At 41.8% G+C, this 14,961-nt stretch overlaps 3 protein-coding genes across 3 annotated transcripts in view; all 3 read left to right on the forward strand.

Annotated features, from left to right (window-relative positions):
- The window catches only part of vsig8a (V-set and immunoglobulin domain containing 8a), a 7,547-nt gene extending 7,397 nt beyond the window's left edge, over window positions 1-150 (forward strand). The window contains exon 11 of the mRNA XM_043250530.1: window positions 1-150. This exon is cut by the window's left edge and continues 585 nt beyond it. The gene's annotated coding sequence lies outside the window, so the exon portion shown is untranslated.
- Window positions 151-502: 352 nt separating this feature from the next.
- atp6v1b2 (ATPase H+ transporting V1 subunit B2) lies at window positions 503-8,379 on the forward strand. The gene is made up of 14 exons (XM_043250188.1): window positions 503-710; window positions 2,863-2,918; window positions 3,227-3,325; window positions 3,416-3,509; window positions 3,596-3,673; window positions 3,765-3,904; window positions 4,592-4,693; window positions 4,767-4,864; window positions 5,554-5,677; window positions 5,838-5,988; window positions 6,064-6,146; window positions 6,238-6,342; window positions 6,443-6,572; window positions 6,987-8,379. The coding sequence occupies exons 1-14, from the start codon at window positions 578-580 to the stop codon at window positions 7,121-7,123; spliced, it is 1,530 nt and encodes a 509-aa protein (XP_043106123.1). The 5' UTR covers window positions 503-577; the 3' UTR covers window positions 7,124-8,379.
- A 155-nt stretch (window positions 8,380-8,534) lies between these two features.
- LOC122352405 (mucin-17-like) lies at window positions 8,535-14,923 on the forward strand. The gene is made up of 6 exons (XM_043249822.1): window positions 8,535-8,946; window positions 9,018-9,070; window positions 9,437-10,762; window positions 12,124-12,261; window positions 12,835-13,962; window positions 14,031-14,923. Coding segments are annotated over exons 1-6 (3,540 nt in total). The 5' UTR covers window positions 8,535-8,944.
- The last annotated feature ends 38 nt before the right edge of the window (window positions 14,924-14,961 follow it).

A 14,961-nucleotide genomic window follows, 5' to 3' on the forward strand; every position in this document is an offset into this window, starting at 1 on the left:
GTTTGTTTGGCTGTTGTTTTGTCTCTACTTTTACCTGAAAAATAATTACTGAAACTATTATTATTTTTGTTACAAGAAGAATATCTTTCAATGTGACTGAAAAGTTAAATTTGTATGTTGAGTTTGCAATAAAAAAAAAAATGAAAGAAAATAAATGTTAAGCTTTTTGGAAATTTCTGTTGACTTTTTTCATCTAAATTATTACGCAGTCGTAAATATGGCTTCTTTGATATTTGAGCAATGATATTGTTTTTAGTGATAACTTTGCACAGTTAGATATTAATTTCTAACCGTGCTAGAAAACACGATTTGCACAATGTTTGTGCAGCTCTGGTGCTGGTAAATGAATAAATTTATTTATTGAATGTTCAATCCCACTCACATTTTGGTCACGCAGTTATTCTAATAATATGACATGTAATAAAGCATGATGGCGCTAACCACTCTAGAGGGCGTCGTCGTTCACTGCGTCGATTTTGAAAAGGGGAGGAGTTGAAGAACGTAGGCTCTGTTGCGCATGTGCAGCCGTGTTCTCGCGCTTAGCTTACGGTAGTGATTTTTGTGTGGTATTGTCATCATGAAGGCTCTTAGGGGAATGGTGAGCGGAGCCGTGAGCGAAATATCATCCGCCGTTACCGGGAGCAAACACGTCGCCCATCGGGAAAATGTCCTTGCCGTGACTCGTGACTACATTTCTCAGCCGAGACTAAGTGAGTGACCAGTGCTGACTACGAAGGGCCCTTACAAACAGAAACCCTTCACCGTAGCAATCGAGCGATGCGTGTAACGTTATGTCTCAACGAATAAATGACGCTCTCTGTTTACACAGCGTCCGCTAATCGTCCTCGGCAGACTTTTAGCATCTAGCGTTAATTCACAGCATTTCTGATGTTGTACGTCTGTCATCCATACATGCAATCAGGTGAATTCAGGGTCAGCTCGCTAGCTAGATAATATTTTCTTTCAAAAGCATATTGTTTACGTCTAATACCATGATATTAACACCGATTTAATGATTGGTTGGGTTTTCAGCGCATATGACGTTAAATAAAAACAAGACGCAGGTTTTAGGTTTATGCACGGTCGTGATGCGTCGTGATGGCGTCATGGCAAGCCGTTTTAACATTTAGACTGATTTTTTTAAAGACAGGAACAGTCTGCACGGTTTTAGCAATCGTGCAAGATAAGAACGTCACACTGCGACACGAATCTAATAAACTGAATCTAATAAATCTAACAAACACCTATGGGCCTTTTTCACATTTCACGTTGCTTAGCAGCGGAAGTTGTCATAGTTGGTTTAACTTGAGCAGGGAATGGGAGAGAACCAAAAAAAAAATATATATATATATATAAGTATATATATATATCGCTCTCTCTCTCTCTCTCTCTCTCTCTCTCTATATATATATATATATATATATATATATATATATATATATACACACACACACACACACACACAGTCTACGATACTGTCATGACTTTCAATAAAGTAAAAAACTATTGAGAGCGCACTAAAAAATGTCATCAGCATGCGCCCGTGGTAAACAAAAAGAGCATGATGAATCACATTTTAGCACTTGTAGTTTTTATATGTGCTGAAAAAAAGTGGAATCGGCGTTAGGGATAAGGGTGGGATAAGAGCTTGATATGAGCAGGAGTATGTTTTACATTCATGGTGCAATTTTATAGGTTATACAATTAAGTTTCTTATTTCAACATTCTGTCTTTAATGTTAAAGGTGCCCTGAAGGGCCTTGAAACGCACGTTATTCTGTGTGGTGACATAATTTCAACTGAAATGGGTAGACAGGGCGGCACATATTTTTTTTAATAGCGTTTTGTTTACATCTGTTAAGCTTGATAAAGCCGCATTTGACAGCCACTGTCTAATAGGTTACTCCCTAGATTGAATATAAATTCTTACATGGTGTTCGTCGTACAGAAAAAAGTAACACTCTGAACAAATGACCGAATCAGCCGCCGCTTCAGCGTCTATTTATAGTGTAGGGGGCGGTTACTTCAGATTCTAGAGAACATTTGATTGGTCAGATGATATGACGAGAAGCTCAAGTACGAGGTGAGGTCAAAAAAATTGATCCATTTTTGCAGAACTGCAAGTTTTCAACTCTTATATCTTCTAAATGCAAACTTTGTCGCTGTTTTGAAGCACACTGGCTCATAGATAACCTTGAGACTAAAACAGCTTTAATTTTGATTTTGCGGGATCATTATTACTTTCAGAAATAATATGAGTGCACAGTTATTATTGCAGCAGTCTTCATATCTGCAGTCTTTATAGCTACAGTTTACAGTCTCTGTTATTAGAATGTAAAGAATAGTAAAAATAAGTAGTAGTACCCAAAAATAAATGAATAAAAAATACAGTTAAGGAATTAAGGAATAATGTTAAATTGGCTTGCCATAGGTGGCAGCGTCATCAGATGCACTGATGACATCACAACATGCAAAAATCATAAAAAGATTTGATATTCTCAAATATGGAGTATTTTTTGTTAAAAACAATAGATATTTCTTAAATACAGTGTTAGGAATAACACATTTCTAAGCCATCATGACCTTTTTATTTTCTGATTTATTTTCTGATGGATTTATGTTTTTGTATATTGTGACATTCTCATTCTTTTTCTTTATTTTTCTTTTTAAGACACTTTGACCATAACATGATGTCATATTTTATCAGGTGATATGTGCTTTATTTTTTACTTTATTTATTTTTCCTAATGCAGTGCTTACTGGTCTTTGTTCATGTAATAAATGGGGGGGGGGGAATTGTGTGACTTAGTTTAGACTTCAGCCTGCGAAAATCTTGTGACGCTGATGTTTATCTTGTGCACAGCATATAAAACCGTTGCTGGCGTTAACGGACCCCTGGTGATTTTGGATCAAGTGAAGGTATTAGATTTCTAAATGATTTATTACTGTTTTTACAAGCCTGATTTTTATTGTGATTTGGAAACGTAATGTATCCAAAATTGGCCCCACAGCTGTCTGCTCGATTACTGAGTATAAAATATAAAGCAAACAAAAAAAAAATATTTTTGTCATGACAACTACAGATTTACCATTACCGAGATATTCATTATTGTCTTTATGACCATGCATTCAGAAGCCAAGGCAATCATCTCATTTGTTTGGAAAGTACTGGATTACACTTGAAGATCTGGATGTGATGGTAACCAGTTTAGTAACATGTGCTTCAGTTCCCCAGGTTTGCCGAGATCGTCCACCTGACTCTGCCCGATGGCACCAAGAGGAGTGGACAAGTGCTGGAGGTCACAGGCTCCAAAGCTGTGGTTCAGGTCAGGGAACGAGACCTTCTGAAATACCTAGGTTTCAATATTTCATGTGGGAATCTGATCAGTATCATCCCACAATGTTTCGTTTTTTAGGTGTTTGAGGGAACATCTGGTATCGATGCCAAAAAAACCACTTGTGAATTTACGGGGGACATTTTGCGTACGCCTGTGTCTGAGGATATGCTGGGTAAGAAGAAAAAAGGAAACATCTTGAAGCCATTTGATGTTTTTAATTCATGATGTGAACTTGCTTAAACTAGAAGTTTGTTACAGGTCGGGTCTTCAATGGCTCAGGAAAGCCGATTGATCGAGGGCCTGCTGTGTTGGCTGAGGACTACTTGGACATTATGGGTACATTTCAACGAGGCCACATTAATTATTCAGTGGCATTTTTGAGTATCGATGATTTATGTACCTTCCAATTTCCTCCTGCTTCTTGTAGGTCAGCCGATTAATCCTCAGTGTCGTATTTATCCTGAGGAAATGATCCAGACTGGCATCTCTGCCATTGATGGAATGAACAGTATTGCAAGAGGCCAAAAAATTCCCATTTTTTCTGCAGCTGGTCTACCCCACAATGAGGTGAGACTGCTGCTGCTGTTGGGTTTTTTTTAATAATGTTTTATTTTCTTCAGTTTTTCATCTTAAAGATATGAAGGTTGAATATATAAAACCATTATTATGTAAAATGTGAATGCATCATTTATTTAGTAAAGATGCATTAAATTAATCAAAAGAAACGGGTACAGACATTTCTAATATTAACTTATAATGTACTATTAATCAAAGAATCCTGTCTGATATTATGGTTTTCACAAAAATACTACATAGTACAACTGTTTTCAACATTGATAAAAATAATAGTTTCTTGACCAGCATAAAATAATTATTTCTGAAGATTTATGTAACACTGAAGGCTGGACTAATTTCATTTTAAAATGCATTCAAATAGAAAACAGTTCTTTTTAACCGTAATATATTTGATAAAATAAATAATTGGGCGATTTTCTTTCAAAAACATTAGTCTTATTGAGAACAATGGTGTATATGTATGTAAATGCAATTTAGCAATATCAATGGTATAGGTATTGCTATAGGTATATAAGATACACACACACACAATCCGATTTATTGTCTCTTAACCGCTGTACTCTTGCAAACATCTTTTCATAGCAATATTGTAGAAAATACCCCAAATGCCCGTTTTAATTGAAGTCTAATTACCTAACAATTGAACCATGAACCTGTTTTTTTTCCCCTGTTTTTCAGATTGCTGCACAGATCTGTCGTCAAGCAGGATTGGTGAAGAAGTCCAAAGATGTGATGGATTACAGCGAGGAGAACTTTGCCATTGTGTTCGCTGCCATGGGGGTGAGGAGCACTTCTGTTTAAAAGTCCACAACCATACCAGTGTTGAATCTTCATGCCGTTTTTGTGCCTTTAGGTCAACATGGAGACTGCAAGATTTTTCAAGTCCGATTTCGAAGAGAACGGGTCCATGGACAACGTGTGCCTCTTTTTAAACTTGGCCAATGATCCCACGTCAGTATCTTCTCGATTATTCTTAAATTGAAAGGGTTAGTTCAACCCAAAATGAAAATCCTATCAATAATTACCCACCACCATGTCGTTCCAAACCCGTAAGACCTTCGTTCATCTTCAGAACACAAATTAAGATATTTTTTGTTAAAATCAGAGAGCCATCTTACTCTTAGAGGGTCATAAATCAGGATGTGACATCAGCAGCTACAAGAATATTTAAAAAAAAATTATTAACGTAAACTAGGCTGATTTCGTCAAATTTGTTAAAGTGTGCGTATGCGTTGTGATACTAAATAATAGTAAATTATTTTAGTTTTTTTTATGTTTTGCACAAAAAAATGTGTTCTCATAGCATTGCAAAACTGAATTTGAGCCACTGATGTCACACAGACTGTTTTTTTTCGATGCATTTACTACAAGTCTGAACCATTTCAGTTGTGTTATTGTCAGTGGAGTGTCAGATGGCTCTCTGATTTCATCAACAATATCTTAATTTCTGTTTCGAAGGTCTTGTGGGTTTGGATCGACATGAGGGCGAGCAATTAATGTCATAATTTGCAATGTAATTCTTCAAAATGTCACGCAGAGTTGGAATGACATGAATGTGAGTGAATGATGATTCAGAAAATACCATCTCTTGAAAATATTTTGTTGTGACATGGACCAAAATGTTTGATTTCGTGCTGCAGGATTGAACGCATCATCACCCCTCGCCTCGCGCTTACCTCAGCTGAGTTTCTGGCTTACCAGTGTGAGAAACACGTGCTGGTCATATTGACTGACATGAGCTCTTATGCCGAGGCTTTACGAGAGGTACGGTGTGTAAATCGAAGAATCGCGCTTAACCATACGTAGACATCCGATTTTTATTTTGGTTGCTATTAATCGATGTGGCATCTCTAGTGGATTTATGCTGACAGCCGTTAGCATCAAAGCTAACGATGATCGTGCATTAATTCTTATCATCTTAAAGGTCTCAGCAGCTAGAGAAGAGGTTCCCGGTCGACGTGGTTTCCCAGGTTACATGTATACAGATCTGGCAACAATATACGAGAGGGCCGGCCGCGTAGAGGGGCGCAATGGCTCCATCACTCAAATCCCAATCCTCACTATGCCCAACGATGGTTAGCAAACGTCTACCTAGTCTTCTTTTAATTGCCATAACTGGTTTACTTAATATTTTAATATCTTGTCCACAGATATTACCCACCCCATTCCTGATTTAACCGGCTACATCACCGAGGGTCAAATTTATGTGGACAGACAGCTTCATAACAGACAGGCGAGTCATGAAAACGAGCTTTCCCTGTGAATATTAGTTATCTGATCGAATCCCTTGTGTTGGTTTAGTAACTGTTGATGTATCTGTACAGATCTATCCACCCATCAATGTGCTGCCTTCTTTGTCTCGATTGATGAAGTCAGCTATTGGCGAAGGAATGACGCGCAAAGACCACTCGGATGTCTCCAATCAGTTGGTAAGTATGGTATTATATATAATTTTAGATTTGCTATATATCTAAAAACAAATACTTGTTCAACAATTAGAAGATTTTAATAATTTCCTATCTTTTGCAGTACGCTTGCTATGCCATTGGGAAAGATGTGCAGGCAATGAAGGCCGTGGTTGGGGAAGAAGCACTGACATCAGATGACTTGTTGTACCTGGAGTTCTTACAGAAGTTTGAGAAGAATTTTATTGCCCAGGGTAAGTAACAAAAAAAAAAAAAATCTTGTCTTAAGGCCCTTTCACTCCAAAAATGACTCATCAAATCGCTGTGTGTAATATCAGTTAAAAAGAAAAAATGGTACTTTTGGTATGCACTGATGGTATTAAATAATTTTTTTCACTCTCTTATTATTCAAGTTTGGCGTTAAAGGAAAGAAAGAAACAAAGAAAAATGATTAAGAGAAAGAAATCCTCTGAAGTGAATGGGTGCCGTCAGAATGAAAGTCCAAACAGCTGATTAGAAACATCACAATAATCCACACGTAATTCACGTGACTAGTAGTGTGGATATATCTTTGTTGGCATAAGGTTGATTTCTTTAATAGTTAGCAATTGCAATAGGTCATGAATTCAGAATGATTCTAACGTGTTCTAATCTGTTTTGTGCCACAGGTGCGTATGAGAACCGAACTGTGTTTGAAACACTGGACATTGGTTGGCAGCTGTTGCGAATCTTCCCCAAGGAGATGCTGAAGAGGATTCCCCAGAGCACTCTGGCCGAGTTTTATCCCCGAGACTCCAAACATTAGTCTTGCCTCCTTCCTCGTTTATTCACCTTGTCTCTCAATCAGCCGTGAATCTGTCCTCTACACTTCTAGATGTTAACTCGGTCTCTCTGCTAGGGTTGGGAATCGAAAATCGTATTTTTTTTTTATTTTTTGATCCGTGAGGACCAGACCTTTAAAATGTAATTGTCTTTGAATCTTGCAAGAGATTCTTTTGAGATGCATCCAGTAATGAAACAAGTAAATGTAGAGGGAGTTCATTCATTCAAAAATTATATGTGAATTTGTTTAGTTGTGTAATGTTCTGTCTTCAAAATCACGAGAGAACCACAACTTCCAGCGGGGGAGAAAAAACACTGAATTTATCCATGATGATGCAGTTCTATTTTGCACACAAACAGCTTTTAAAAGGTCCATATTTTATGTAGCCTGTTGATTTTTATTCATGGTATTAAGCTCCACTAAATGGTTTGCAAAAAAGAGAGATATATCATTATTTAATCACATTGGAATCAAAAAGAATTGATGAAATTCAAACGAAACCCAACCCTACACTCTGCTCAAATCAAATACAGTTTACATTAATGGGATACAAAGTTGTTTTCGTTGCTGCTCTTGGTATTTATTTGTAAGTGTTGCTGAATAGTAAAGCAAATATTGTATGAATATTGTTGCTACCCTGCAGTGTGAAAGTTTAATTTTTAATTTTCTTTTTTTGCGTGTAGCTCAGTGTGTCAAACTGTTCTGAACAAGTGGTACAATGCAGGAAAGGCCAAATTTCTCTTAGCTGGCAACGTTTTAAAGCGACTGACAAAGCTACTAGTATGCATCACAAAGAAGTGCCAATGTATGTATAATGTATAATGGCTTAATGTATTCTATGAATTTTTCATCATAATGAATACACTATATATAAAAGTACATATTTATCAAAGTATATAAAGAGCCATATGTTCATAAAATGCATTATAAAGGGATAGAAAAGCGTAGTGACCCTATTAAATCAAAGGAGAGACACCAAACACTGAGCAATAGATTTTTATTTTGTTATGTATTGTAAGTTATTTTACATTTTGTATAAAAATGTGCAACTTGTTTGTGTAAGCAATATGTTTATTATAATTTATTTTGGTGCCATGAATATATGTACTGTGGTAAAATGTGTGATACCAAGTGAATTCATAATGAAGTGATTGTTGTCGTAATGCATGAACGCTATATTGGAAATATGTACGTGAACACTTGCTTCATGAAATAAACTGTGACGTGGTATAAATGAATGATCATGCTGATAGTAATCAAATGTAATTCTTTGCGGTTTGGTTTTGATAGATTGATGTCATTTAAAATAGAAGATGCATATTCATTTCACCAGAAAATGTTGTAGTTTTGTTTAGCCACGTGCATGTAACTTAAGATAATAAGAATAATAAAGTTTTGTCAACAAAAATACTAGCAAAATTGAAAAAAAAAATTAATTGATTAAATGATTTTAACCACATGCAATAGGAGCAAAACAGCTACATCTTTTTTCTCTCTTATGTTTGTGGTCTCTTATAAGACATTTTTGTGCATACGCAGCCTAAAATCACAATTTAGGATGGAAAATATGCACATTGGGATGCAGGCTCAGATTTCAAGTGTTACTTTTCTTTTAATGACCAGTTTCACAGGTGAACAGTATTTCGTGTAATTAGTAATTTGTTCTAATTAGACTGGTGAAGGCCTATGAAATACACTTATCTGGACCTGTTTGGTATGCTTGGGTTTGAGTTTTCTGGGGCTGGTTTGAGAACGTGAACACTGGGTTTTCAAACCACTTTTGTCATTGATCAAGGGTGGAAAATGTGAGTTTCATTCAATCTGTATTTGTGAATTTGTTTGTAAACTTTTGCTAATGCTTCTGTAAAATTTGTAGGTTACCCTTGCTCGTTGTCTTCCTTTTTTGGAGAGATGTTGATGGCTTTACAGGTGAGGTGTGTGTGTGGTGGTCTGTGTGTGTGTGTGTGAGGTTGTTGTGGTCTGTGTATGTGCGTACAGAAGTTAACTCTTTTGGTGGTGCTGCACCTACATGTCAACTAACACACTATAAACCTATTGATCGACTCTGATATCTGCTGTAATTTGCCAACAGGCGTTTTACTGTTGGCAAATTATTAACGAATGATAATTGTTCTTACCTGTCTCCTAATACTTTACTCACTTGCTCACTCTGAGAATTAGTAGATCTGTAGGTGCCACACTACTTGTTAGAGACCCTCAAAATATAGTGAAACCCAAGAGTCATGAGTGTGTGTGTGTGTGTGTGTGGGTTTTTTTTTTTTTTTATTATTATAGGTGGTGCTTCTTCCAGTGCCCATCATCAGCCATCAGACACCTTTTCACCTCGTGCAGTCCAGTCTTCAATGTCAGAAGAAGTGGGCTCCAGTTTGTTCATTAAACCCCTGGAAAGCACAGAGTTTAATCCACTCCAGTTTGTCAAAGGTGGTTTCAGCAGTTCTCAGTCAACATCCTATGCCCAAACTTCTCCAAGCAGCTCTGTATCTGCTTCCTTGCTTCTGCCTGTAAATGAATGGCCATTGACCAGTTTGACATCCTCTGACCCACAGTATGCTGCAAGTGGTTCTGGGCCTATCATTTCTACCCAGGGAGAATATAGCAATTACCCTGCTAAGCTTGACATCTATGGCCAGCTCACTAGTGACGGTTTGCTTGTGTCCAGCCCCCAGGAAACTGACCAGAGCTCCCCCAGTTCTTTTGTGTCTTTAGCATCTGGCTCTTCCTTAGAGACATCCAGTCAGCTTCTGCCCTTGGTGGTATCTAGCCAGTATAGGAATGGTCAAAACTCCCCTAGTTTCAGTTATGATTTAAAGTCAACAGATGCTGCTTTACCTAGCTTAGCTCTCAAGCCTCAGGGCCCTCTGAGTTGGTATTCCCCTGTATCTCCTACCAAATATGTGAGCGTTCCCATGTCTGCACCCCAAGCTATGTATAGCCAGTCCACAGATAGCGGTTCTTCCTATAGAGTAGTTTCACAAGTTGGTTCTCCATCTCAAATGGGAGTATCTGGTCAGTTAATGCCTCAAGGAGGAAACTTTTACAGTAGGTTGCTTCCTCAGTCTCAAGCTACCTCTAGTCAAAATGTTCTTGGCAACTCCAAGCCTTTTTCCTCACCCCAAAGCACTCTCAGTCAGTACACCAGTGATTTGAGTTCCCGTAAGCAGTATACCTCTGTCTCCCAGGGCAGCTCTGGAACTAAATTTGGGGCCTCTACTGGTACTGGTTTTGCCTCACAGGGCATGGGCGGCTCTTACAGTGGTTTGGTCCAACCTCAAGGTACAAAACGGTTTGCTCCTGCATCTCAATCCTACTTGACAGGTGTGTCCTTGTCCTCACCCCAAGCTGTTACTGGTCCTTCTGTTCAAGAGTCACTAAAACGGTTGACCTCTACCTTCATGGGCACTTCTGGCACCCAGGCAGGATCATCTACTCTGCAGGGAAGCGCTGCATCTGCTGGCTCACCTCAGCTTCAAGATACTGCTAGATGGATTGCCCCTGGCTCTTCATACCCATATGCAAGCTTATCCCTGTCCTCACCACAAACTGGTCCATCTACTAGTGTCCAGGGTTTTCGGAAGCAGTTGACCTTCACAGGCACTTCTGGCACCCAGGCAGGATCATCTACTCTGCAGGGAAGCGCTGCGTCTGATAGCTCACCTCAGCTTCAAGATACTGCAAGTCAACTTACCCCTGGGTCTTCATACCCATATGCAAGCTTATCCCTGTCCTCACCACAAACTGGTCCATCTACTAGTGTCCAGGGTTTTCGGAAGCAGTTGACCTCTACCTTCACAGGCACCCAGGCAGGATCATCTACTCTGCAGGGAAGCGCTGCATCTGATGGCTCACCTCAGCTTCAAGATACTGCAAGATGGACTTACCCTGGGTCTTCATACCCATATGCAAGCTTATCCCTGTCCTCACCACAAACTGGTCCATCTAGTGTCCAGGGTTTTTGGGAAGCAGTTGACCTCACCTTCACAGGCACCCAGGCAGGGTCATCTACTCTGCAGGGAAGCGCTGCATCTGATGGCTCACCTCAGCTTCAAGATACTGCTAGATGGATTGCCCCTGGATCTTCATACCCATATGCAAGCATCCCTGTCCTGTCCTCACCACAAACTGGTCCATCTACTAGTGTCCAGGGTTTTCGAAGCAGTTGACCTCTACCTTCACAGGCACTTCTGGCACCCAGGCAGGATCATCTACTCTGCAGGGAAGCGCTGCATCTGATGGCTCACCTCAGCTTCAAGATACTGCTAGATGGATTGCCCCTGGCTCTTCATACCCATATGCAAGCTTATCCCTGTCCTCACCACAAACTGGTTCATCTACTAGTTTTCAGGGTTTTCGGAAGCAGTTGACCTTCACAGGCACTTCTGGCACCCAGGCAGGATCATCTACTCTGCAGGGAAGCGCTGCATCTGATAGCTCACCTCAGCTTCAAGATACTGCAAGTCAACTTACCCCTGGGTCTTCATACCCATATGCAAGCTTATCCCTGTCCTCACCACAAACTGGTCCATCTACTAGTGTCCAGGGTTTTCGGAAGCAGTTGACATCTACCTTCACAGGCACTTCTGGCACCCAGGCAGGATCATCTACTCTGCAGGGAGGCACTGCTTCTGCTGGCTCACCTCAGCTTCAAGATACTGCTAGATGGATTGCCCCTGGCTCTTCATACCCATATGCAAGCTTATCCCTGTCCTCACCACAAACTGGTCCATCTACTAGTGTCCAGGGTTTTCGGAAGCAGTTGACCTCTACCTTCACAGGCACCCAGGCAGGATCATCTACTCTGCAGGGAAGCGCTGCGTCTGATGGCTCACCTCAGCTTCAAGATACTGCAAGTGAACTTACCCCTGGGTCTTCATACCCATATGCAAGCTTATCCCTGTCCTCACCACAAACTGGTCCATCTAGTGTCCAGGGTTTTCGGAAGCAGTTGACCTCTACCTTCACAGGCACCCAGGCAGGGTCATCTACTCTGCAGGGAAGCGCTGCATCTGATGGCTCACCTCAGCTTCAAGATACTGCTAGATGGATTGCCCCTGGATCTTCATACCCATATGCAAGCTTATCCCTGTCCTCACCACAAACTGGTCCATCTACTAGTGTCCAGGGTTTTCGGAAGCAGTTGACATCTACCTTCACAGGCACTTCTGGCACCCAGGCAGGATCATCTACTCTGCAGGGAGGCACTGCTTCTGCTGGCTCACCTCAGCTTCAAGATACTGCAAGTCAACTTACCCCTGGATCTTCATACCCATATGCAAGCTTATCCCTGTCCTCACCACAAACTGGTCCATCTACTAGTGTCCAGGGTTTTCGGAAGCAGTTCTACCTGCACAGGGGTCTTCATACCCATATGCAAGCTTATCCCTTCACCGCAGGCACCCAGGCAGGATCATCTACTCTGCAGGGCGCTGCAATGGCTCACCTCAGCTTCAAGATACTGCAGATCTGCCCCTGGCTCACCTATGCAGCTTCCTGTCCTCAGATACTGGTCCATCTACTAGTGTCCAGGGTTTTGGGAAGCAGTTGACATCTACCTTCACAGGCACCCACCCAGGCAGGATCATCTACTCTGCAGGAAGCCATCTGATACCTCAGCAAGATACTGCTATCCCTGTCCTCACCATATGCAAGCTTATCCCTGTCCTCACCACAAACTGGTCCATCTACTAGTGTCCAGGGTTTTCGGAAGCAGTTGACATCTACCTTCACAGGCACTTCTGGCACCCAGGCAGGATCATCTACTCTGCAGGGAAGCGCTGCATCTGATGGCTCACCTCAGCTTCAAGATACTGCAAGTCAACTTACCCCTGGATCTTCATACCCATATGCAAGCTTATCCCTGTCCTCACCACAAACTGGTCCATCTACTAGTGTCCAGGGTTTTCGGAAGCAGTTGACATCTACCTTCACAGGCACTTCTGGCACCCAGGCAGGATCATCTACTCTGCAGGGAAGCACTGCATCTGATAGCTCACCTCAGCTTCAAGATACTGCAAGTCAACTTACCCCTGGGTCTTCATACCCATATGCAAGCTTATCCCTGTCCTCACCACAAACTGGTCCATCTACTAGTGTCCAGGGTTTTCGGAAGCAGTTGACATCTACCTTCACAGGCACTTCTGGCACCCAGGCAGGATCATCTACTCTGCAGGGAAGCGCTGCATCTGATGGCTCACCTCAGCTTCAAGATACTGCAAGTCAACTTACCCCTGGATCTTCATACCCATATGCAAGCTTATCCCTGTCCTCACCGCAAACTGGTCCATCTACTAGTGTCCAGGGTTTTCGGAAGCAGTTGACATCTACCTTCACAGGCACTTCTGGCACCCAGGCAGGATCATCTACTCTGCAGGAGAGGCTGCATCTGCTGGCTCACCTCAGCTTCAAGATACTGCTAGCTCACCCCTGGCTCAGCTTGCAACCACAAACTGATACTGCTAGTCAACTTGACCCCCTGGCACTGGTCCATCTACTAGTGTCAGGGTCTTCATACCCATGGGCTGCAAGCTTATCCTTGTCCTCACCACAAACTGGTCCATCTACTAGTGTCCAGGGTTTTCGGAAGCAGTTGACATCTACCTTCACAGGCACTTCTGGCACCCAGGCAGGATCATCTACTCTGCAGGGAGCTGCATCTGATGGCTCACCTCAGCTTCAAGATACTGCTAGTCAACTTACCCCTGGCTCTTCATACCCATATGCAAGCTTATCCCTGTCCTCACCACAAACTGGTCCATCTACTAGTGTCCAGGGTTTTCGGAAGCAGTTGACATCTACCTTCACAGGCACTTCTGGCACCCAGGCAGGATCATCTACTCTGCAGGGAGGCACTGCTTCTGCTGGCTCACCTCAGCTTCAAGATACTGCAAGTCAACCCCTGGATCTTCATACCCATATGCAAGCTTATCCCTGTCCTCACCACAAACTGGTCCATCTACTAGTGTCCAGGGTTTTCGGAAGCAGTTGACCTCTACCTTCACAGGCACTTCTGGCACCCAGGCAGGATCATCTACTCTGCAGGGAAGCGCTGCATCTGATGGCTCACCTCAGCTTCAAGATACTGCAAGTCAACTTACCCCTGGATCTTCATACCCATATGCAAGCTTATCCCTGTCCTCACCACAAACTGGTCCATCTACTAGTGTCCAGGGTTTTCGGAAGCAGTTGACATCTACCTTCACAGGCACTTCTGGCACCCAGGCAGGATCATCTACTCTGCAGGGAGGCACTGCTTCTGCTGGCTCACCTCAGCTTCAAGATACTGCAAGTCAACTTACCCCTGGATCTTCATACCCATATGCAAGCTTATCCCTGTCCTCACCACAAACTGGTCCATCTACTAGTGTCCAGGGTTTTCGGAAGCAGTTGACATCTACCTTCACAGGCACTTCTGGCACCCAGGCAGGATCATCTACTCTGCAGGGAGGCACTGCTTCTGCTGGCTCACCTCAGCTTCAAGATACTGCAAGTCAACTTACCCCTGGATCTTCATACCCATATGCAAGCTTATCCCTGTCCTCACCACAAACTGGCCCATCTACTAGTGTCCAGGGTTTTCGGAAGCAGTTGACATCTACCTTCACAGGCACTTCTGGCACCCAGGCAGGATCATCTACTCTGCAGGGAAGCGCTGCATCTGATGGCTCACCTCAGCTTCAAGATACTGCAAGTCAACTTACCCTGGCTCTTCATACCCCCATATGCAAGCTTATCCCTGTCCTCACCACAAACTGGTCCATCTACTAGTGTCCAGGGTTTTCGGAAGCAGTTGACATCTACCTTCA

Source organism: Puntigrus tetrazona, chromosome 10 (genome assembly GCF_018831695.1).
Source record: "Puntigrus tetrazona isolate hp1 chromosome 10, ASM1883169v1, whole genome shotgun sequence".
NCBI classification, from domain to species: Eukaryota; Metazoa; Chordata; class Actinopteri; order Cypriniformes; family Cyprinidae; genus Puntigrus; species Puntigrus tetrazona.

Excerpts from the sequence above, each read along its gene's own strand:
- atp6v1b2 (XM_043250188.1), top strand. The coding sequence starts at position 578 with ATGAAGGCTCTTAGGGGAATGGTGAGCGGAGCCGTGAGCGAAATATCA. Across the intron at positions 711-2,862 it reads CATTTCTCAGCCGAGACTAA|CATATAAAACCGTTGCTGGC; the intron begins GTGAGTGACCAG and ends TCTTGTGCACAG. Across the intron at positions 4,865-5,553 it reads AACTTGGCCAATGATCCCAC|GATTGAACGCATCATCACCC; the intron begins GTCAGTATCTTC and ends TTCGTGCTGCAG.
- LOC122352405 (XM_043249822.1), top strand. Across the intron at positions 10,763-12,123 it reads GACCTTCACAGGCACTTCTG|GCACCCAGGCAGGGTCATCT; the intron begins GCACCCAGGCAG and ends CTACCTTCACAG. Across the intron at positions 12,262-12,834 it reads CCTGTCCTCACCACAAACTG|GTCCATCTACTAGTGTCCAG; the intron begins GTCCATCTACTA and ends CACCACAAACTG.